The sequence below is a fragment of the Olea europaea genome, unplaced genomic scaffold (genome assembly GCF_002742605.1).
Source record: "Olea europaea var. sylvestris unplaced genomic scaffold, O_europaea_v1 scaffold537, whole genome shotgun sequence".
In the NCBI taxonomy this organism is placed as follows: Eukaryota; Viridiplantae; Streptophyta; class Magnoliopsida; order Lamiales; family Oleaceae; genus Olea; species Olea europaea.
Window position 1 is genome coordinate 560,830 of NW_019263695.1, and position 8,505 is coordinate 569,334.

At 30.4% G+C, this 8,505-nt stretch overlaps 1 protein-coding gene across 1 annotated transcript; it reads left to right on the top strand.

Moving 5' to 3' along the window:
• The first annotated feature begins 629 nt into the window (after positions 1–629).
• LOC111388950 (heat shock cognate 70 kDa protein 2) lies at positions 630–3,948 on the top strand. Its single transcript, XM_023013785.1, has 2 exons — positions 630–952; positions 2,022–3,948. Exons 1-2 carry the CDS (start codon positions 739–741, stop codon positions 3,755–3,757), a joined length of 1,950 nt encoding a protein of 649 aa, XP_022869553.1. The 5' UTR covers positions 630–738; the 3' UTR covers positions 3,758–3,948.
• The last annotated feature ends 4,557 nt before the right edge of the window (positions 3,949–8,505 follow it).

Sequence of the window (8,505 nt, forward strand, 5' to 3'; positions counted from 1 at the left end):
AATAACATTACTCAATTAATATATATCATAATAATTGATGTGGAATTCTTTCATGGCTTGTTTGAGTTAGATTATTTTCAAAAAAATACATTTTTCAACAGTGATTTAATATCATTTCAACCACACATTTTTCAATAAAATAATATACATGCAAATTTAAAACATTTCTTTATTTTTTAACCACATATTTTTTATTAATTTGACATGAATAATACATTTTTTTTTTAGAATGTGGCTCAAACATGGGCTTAGGAGTTGTTTGGTATCCATTTTTGTCAAAATGTATTTTTCTCTTTTTTCTTGTCAACTACACATTTTTTATTAAAATAATATCACACGTAAATAAAAAATATTTTCTTATTTTTTAACCACACATTTTTCATCAATTTACTATTCAAAAATACATTTCTACATAAAAATGGCTCCCAAACATGTTTTTAATCTTTTTTTCCTTTTTGGCGACACGCGTGGAATGAATAAGACTGAGTCAGTTTGCCGAAATAATGGAAAGAATCTCACACCATCAAATACTTTTTTCCGCAACCAATCCAATGGTTGTCTTCCATTTTGGGATTTCGAACATTCTAGAACACGAAATTAATTCAGAAATGCTGAGATTCGGCAGCTGCTATATATAATTCTGATTCAATATCGTTATTCTCCCACGAAACCCTAGTTCTCCACAACACCTCTCTCTTCTCTAAGCTAAATATCTTGCCTACTCAGATTCGAGCAGCAATGGCAGGAAAAGGAGAGGGGCCAGCTATTGGAATTGATCTTGGCACTACATATTCGTGCGTTGGGGTGTGGCAGCACGACCGTGTGGAAATCATTGCAAATGACCAAGGAAACAGAACGACGCCGTCTTATGTGGGTTTCACGGACACCGAGAGACTTATAGGCGATGCCGCTAAGAACCAGGTTGCCATGAACCCGATAAACACTGTTTTCGGTAAGATTTGCTCTCTTTTACCGTGAATAAGCTAATGCACGTTTAGTCTTGCTTAGATTTATGTTTTTCAGCTGGATCTGTTTTGATAGTGTTATATTTATATATAGACTACTTGTTTACGGTAAAAGCTTTTTTTCTTAATGTAATGATGACTAGTGTCCGTTGTATTGGTGTTACTAAGGGATTTCTGAGCTTATTATGCATATAATTTTTCTGTGTTCTGCTAGACAAACAATAGATCTAGTTTTAAGCAAGAATTTTACAGTTTGTTTTACAATAAATAACATGGGTTCATCGGTCCTGTGAATAGCGTCATGTAAAATAGAATCACCACTGCTCACTAGTTATGTCATGCAGCAATGAATCTTAATCTTTTGGATTCGTCATAACAATCTTTCACATGTCGCTTGTTGGTTATACTCTTTCATTTACAGGAGTATTGTTATATGGGAATATATTTGTATCTGAATATATAAATTCTGAGTTGTCTTTATTTTTTTCACCAATTTACTGGCGAATGAAAAAATAATTTTTCAACTCTGTTACTTATAATATTACTTATTAGGTACAAAGATTTAACAGTCATTTGTTCAAATTATAACACACGCACTCTTCTTTGAGTATACATATACATGAAGTTCTTCATTGTTAAATTAAATGTTGGAAATTGATAGTAGAAAGATTTGCCCCTATTATGTTGTTTTTCTCCAAATTTTATAACAAGGTTTTAGTTCTGCAGTGCCAGAGTACGATTTTCTCTATGCTAAAACTGAGTTATGCTTTTTGACAGTTGAAAGATGTGCCTCTATTATGTTGTTTTCCTCAAGGTTTTATACAAAGGTTTCAGTTCTGCATTGCCAGTGTCTAATGTTCTTTATGCTAAACTTGAGTGATGCTCCTTGGTTCTCAGGTTACAATAAATCTGTGTGTTTTCTTACACGTTGACGCATGCAGCGTTTCCATCGACAGTTTATTGTTTACTATCAAAATATTGTTGCTATGCACATTACGTTAAGATTTGCCTGTCTACTGTTTAATTGATGATTCATTCCCTTTTTAATTTTGGCAGATGCTAAGAGGCTGATTGGCAGGAGATTCAGTGATGCCTCTGTTCAGAGTGACATGAAGTTGTGGCCCTTCAAAGTCATCGCTGGACCTGGAGACAAGCCCATGATTGGAGTCAGTTACAAGGGTGAAGAGAAGCAATTTGCCGCTGAGGAGATCTCTTCCATGGTTCTAATTAAAATGAGAGAAATTGCTGAGGCATACCTGGGTACTACCATTAAGAATGCTGTTGTCACTGTCCCAGCATACTTCAATGACTCCCAGCGTCAAGCAACCAAGGATTCTGGTGTAATTGCTGGTCTCAATGTGATGCGTATCATCAATGAACCGACAGCTGCTGCTATTGCTTATGGGCTTGACAAGAAGGCAACCAGCGTTGGTGAGAAGACTGTGTTGATTTTTGATCTTGGTGGTGGTACTTTTGATGTCTCTCTTCTGACCATTGAGGAGGGTATCTTTGAGGTGAAAGCCACTGCCGGTGACACTCACCTTGGAGGAGAAGATTTTGACAACAGGATGGTGAATCACTTTGTTCAGGAATTCAAGAGAAAAAATAAGAAAGACATCACTGGCAACCCCAGAGCTCTTAGGAGGTTGAGGACTGCTTGTGAGAGAGCAAAGAGAACTCTCTCATCCACTGCCCAGACCACCATTGAGATAGACTCACTGTATGAAGGTATTGATTTCTATTCCACCATCACTCGTGCCAGATTTGAGGAACTTAACATGGACTTGTTCCGGAAGTGCATGGAACCAGTAGAGAAGTGTTTGCGTGATGCCAAGATGGACAAGAGCAGTGTCCATGATGCTGTCCTTGTTGGAGGTTCTACCAGGATTCCCAAGGTTCAGCAATTGTTGCAGGACTTCTTCAATGGGAAGGAACTATGCAAGAGTATCAACCCTGATGAGGCTGTTGCTTATGGTGCTGCTGTCCAGGCTGCCATTTTGAGTGGTGAGGGTAATGAGAAAGTGCAAGACCTTTTGCTTTTGGATGTCACTCCTCTCTCCCTTGGTCTAGAAACTGCTGGTGGTGTTATGACTGTGTTGATTCCCAGGAACACCACCATTCCAACCAAGAAGGAGCAGGTGTTCTCTACCTACTCGGACAACCAGCCCGGTGTGCTGATTCAGGTCTACGAAGGAGAGAGAACAAGGACCAGGGACAACAACCTTCTCGGTAAATTTGAGCTTTCTGGCATTCCTCCTGCTCCTAGGGGGGTTCCTCAGATTACTGTGTGCTTTGACATCGATGCCAATGGTATCTTAAACGTTTCTGCTGAGGATAAGACCACAGGGCAGAAGAACAAGATCACTATTACCAACGATAAGGGTAGACTTTCCAAGGAGGAGATTGAGAAGATGGTTCAGGAAGCTGAAAAGTACAAGTCCGAGGACGAGGAACACAAGAAGAAAGCAGAGGCAAAGAATGCCTTTGAGAACTATGCATACAACATGAGGAACACTGTGAAGGATGAGAAGATTGCCTCCAAGCTTTCTGCAGATGACAAGAAGAAGATTGAGGATGCTATTGAGCAGGCCATTCAATGGCTTGAAAGCAACCAGCTTGCAGAGTCGGATGAGTTTGAGGACAAGATGAAGGAATTGGAGGGCATCTGCAATCCCATCATTGCTAAGATGTACCAGGGTGCTGGTGGCGATATGGGTGGTGCCATGGACGATGATGGTCCTGCTCCTAGTGGTGGTAGCGGAGCTGGTCCCAAGATCGAGGAGGTCGATTAAACTGTTGGCGTTTCCTCTGTTATTTCTATCATTTTATTATATGCTTGGTTTCATTTCTGCAGACACTGCTCTATTTTGTTTCCAATTACGCTTTTGGACCACTTATTGAAGGCCTGATTTCGGGTAATATGCATTCAAATTTTTGTATTACTTCTTGATAGCTAGAACTTACAGAATTTTTATATCTGGAATTTGCACTGTTGTCTACTGAAAGTGCATTGATTTTATTTTTCGCAAATGGGAGCTTTTTAGCTTAACCGTACGCTACGCTGCAAGTAACCTTTTAAACAGAAGACCGGAAAAAAATCAAGAATCCACAGCCAAATGTTTATGTACTTCAAGATACCTAAATTTTTTTTACACAACATAGGGATATGTTGGTTTTATAAAAGTGCAGTCGTATTAGGAATTACATGGTTAATGGGAAGACAACAGAGAAAAGAATCTGTTTAAAGAAAATTAATTAATTAATGGTGATTAGAAGGAATGGATTATTTGATGAACCTATTGCAATTTAATTCTTAATTTAATCCACACTAATTATTAATTTTAGTTTTTACGTACCTTAAGAAAAGTAGCAGTAATTCTACAATACTTTGGTCTCCATTTGTCAAATTTCATTTTTTTCCCCAAATTTTTTTTTTTTTTTTTAGTTCTTATCCGTGCAATGCACAAGTTTGATTATTTTTAACGTAATGCTAGTGTGTTAAATATGTTAAGTTATAGTGTGCCGCCTTCATCATTTTCATTGATATGTGATAAAAGAATCATTTATCATACTAAACATATATAGATTGCATTATAATTAAAAGTGACAGTATGTAATTGTCTAGTTATTTAGAAATCAAATGTAAAAATATCAAACCACGAGCATTTATAATATGGGATTCAATTCTTTCTTCCACGTTGACTTTTTCTCTGGACACAAAGGCTCCAGTTTCAAATGCTAGCTGAACATCGAAATTACATGACAAAAGTTAATGAGATTTGTTTTTAAAAAAAAGGTATGAATGACTCTTTTAAAATGTTAGTTGGGCTATAATATTTGAATTAGTAACATAAATATTTGTCATGGCATTTGAAATAGTCACTAGGGTTTGCTATATGGCATTCCAAATAGTCATTGCGGCGTAAGAAATGAAAAAAAATTAACGGATCAAGTTAAGATACTCAGAGATATTAAGAATAATAACCCAACAAATTTTTAACGATCCTCCGAACTATAGATATTAAACTGCAAGGTTTTACTTAGTCAATTCACCAGATAGAAAATGATTAAATTAATATCATTTGGTACACAAGCAAATTTCAATTTATAAGTTATTTTAGAAACTTCCAACAAAGGTTTACTTACATGGTGAAAGAGTAAGATAGAGGTAAAATGTTGCATTCTTCTGGTCACGCTTTATAAGATATTGGTATGGACACTCCCGAGGCCCTGGTTCCAAAATAAAAGAAAGCTAGAGTATCAGCCAGCATAATTTCTAAAGTTCTTAATTCAGCATAAATGAGGTTTAAATATATCACGCATTTTTAAATAATAATGAAACACGCTGAATGCAAATAACATAGAAAACTAAAAAACAATCAATAACCACCAAATCTTTTTTGTCCAAATCATATATTCAATGCTTTCAGTTAATCAACTATTTCAGATTGTCTTCTCACTTCATACACTTCATACTGCAGTTTCCTTTTCAAAATCTCTCCTTTGACCCTTTGAGTTTCAATATCTCAGATTTTGAGAATCAGTATGGTAGTGTTTTCTTTGTCATGAAGAAATGAAAGTGAGAGAGAACAAAACCACTTTAAGGGACATTTTATGAACCAGTTAATGAATAGTACAAATCAAGCAAGTGTGAAAACTCAAGTGACAAAAATGAATAGTGATCCCAACCTCATCTTTTAAGAGTTTTTAATTTTTAAATTAAATATTAATAAAAATATTACACTATCTAGAATGTAAAAAGTTACTTATAAGTAAAAAATCACTTCAAATTATTTAAAAGTAATACAAAAACTTATATTTGTAAAGCTACTTATTGATAAAAAAATATTAAATTCAACATTTTTAAACAAATATCTAGATATATTTAATTTTTTTTAAAATTAAATATTAATAAATAATTACTATAATTAAAAAAAACACATTCATGTAGTGATTTTGCAACAGTGTTTTTTCACTACATGCACTTGATGACCATTCTGTGCATGGAGTGATCATCACTCCGTGTACAGAGTTAACTTCTTCTTTCTTTTTATTATTATTATTTTTTTATTATAGTAATTTCTTATTAGTATTGAATTTAAAAAATTTAATATATCTAAATATTTAATTAAAAATGTTAAAGTTAATATTTTTTATCTATAAATAGCTTTTACAATTATAAGTTTTTATTATTACTTTTAAATAATTTGACGTGATTTTTTTTACCTATAAGTAATTTTTTACATTCTAAATAATGCAATCTTTTTATTAATATTTAATTTCAAAGCTAAATATATCTAATTATTTATACTTAAAAAATTTGAAGTTAATATTTTTTTACTTATAAGTAACTTTTGTAATTATAAGTTCATTTTACTTTTAAATAACTTGAAGTGATCTTTTTAGTTACAAATAACTTTTTACATTTTAGAAATAAAGAATAACTTTTACGTAAAAAATATTATCACTAATAAAATAAACAGTAAACGTTACATTTTCTCTTTTAAGATATGGAGGGATTTTTTTTTAAAATTAAATATTTATTAATAAAGAATTACTATAAATAAAATTTTAAAATTTTTTTTATCACCACTCCATGCACGGAGTGTCTCTTTTTGAAAAGTCAAAAGGAGAAAACTCTCCTTTTGAAAGCAGAGATTCAAATATTATTTTAAAAAATATTACTACTAATAAAATTATAGGATATGATTAGTAGTTGATAGAATGAGAAAATGGAGAAAAAGTATTTTGTGTCAGATTTAAATGACCAAACCAATTTGAAACATGTTCAATGTGAAAACTAATGTAATAAAAATAAACACTAAGATAAGGAGGGATAATATAATAAAAAAAATCAAATCACTTTGACCCTATCCATTTCAAACCAATTGAATGTGAAAATTCAGGAAACAAAAATGAACCGTCCAACTTCGAATCTGACACATAATACTTTTTCTCCATTTTCTCACGTTATCGACTATCAATCATATCCTATAATTTTATTAGTAGTAATATTTTTTTAAATAATATTTTGTCACACTGTAGCTATTTTTTTTTTAATTGGTGGAGTACAAATGACGTCGTTTTCTATTTTACCTGTAATTTACATGTTTGAATCTGACACAAAGTACTCTTTCTCCATTTTCATACGCTATCAACTATCGACTATATCCTATAATTTTATTAGTAAAAATATTTTTTAAAATAAAATTTGACATAAAAGTTATTCTCTATTTCTGAAATGTAAAAAATTACTTATAACTAAAAAGATCACTTAAAGTTATTTAAAAATAAAACAAACTTATAATTGTAAAAGCTACTTATAAATAAAAAATATTAACTTAAATTTTTTAAGTATAAATATTTATATATATATTTTTTTTAAATTAAATACTAATAAAAATATTACACTATTTAGAATCTAAAAATTACTTATAAGTAAAAAAAAGCACTTCAAATTATTTAAAAGTAATAAAAAAAACTTATAATTGTAAAAGCTATTTATAGGTAAAAAAAAATATTAATCCCTCGTTCTCTTATAATTGCAAAAGCTTCTTATAAGTAAAAAAATATTAACTTAAAATTTTTTGAGTATAAATATTTAGATATATTTATTTTTTAAATTAAATATTAATAAAAAGATTACACTATGTAGAATGTAAAAATTCATTTATAGGTAAAAAAATCACTTCGAGTTATTTAAAAGTAATAAAAAAATTTATATTAATAAAAAAATTACTATAATTAAATCTAAAAAAAAAATCATATGCATGGAGTGATTTTTCACTCCATGACTCTGTGCACGGAGTTATTTTTTTTTTTAATTATAGTAGTTTTTATTAATATTTAATTTAAAAAATTAAATATATCTAAATATTTATTTAAAAATGTTAAAGTTAATATATATTTTTTTATCTATAAGTAGTTTTTACAATTATAAGTTTTTGTTATTATTTTTAAATAACTCGAAATGATTTTTTTTACCCATAAGTAACTTTTTATATTCTAGATAGTGCAATCTTTTTATTAATATTTAATTTAAAAAATTAAATATATCTAAATATTTATACTTAAAAATTTTAAGTTAATATTTTTTCACTTATAAGTAGCTTTTACAATTATAAGTTCGTTTTACTTTTAAATAACTTGAAATGGTCTTTTTAATTATAAGTAACTTTTTATATTTTAGAAATATAGAATAACTTTTATGTAAAAAAATATTATCACTAATAAAATGAACAGTAAACCTCACATTCTCTCTTTTAAGATATGGAGGGATTTTTTTAAAATTAAATATTTATTAATATAAAATTACTATAAATAAAATTTAAAAAAATTTATCACCACTCCGTGCACAGAATGGAATCGCTCCATGCACGGAGTGTTATTACTTCGTGCAAAAGGAGAGCGCTTCTTTTGAAAAGTCAAAGGGAGAAAACATTTCTTTTCAAAGTAGAGATTCTTTTTGTCCATGAAGAGATTTTTTTTGAATATAATTTTTTCGATTTTAATTAATTAAATAATATTTATATATTATTTA

Coding starts and splice junctions, on each gene's coding strand:
- LOC111388950 (XM_023013785.1), top strand. CDS start 739: ATGGCAGGAAAAGGAGAGGGGCCAGCTATTGGAATTGATCTTGGCACT. Junction 953..2,021: donor CCCGATAAACACTGTTTTCG/GTAAGATTTGCT, acceptor TAATTTTGGCAG/ATGCTAAGAGGCTGATTGGC.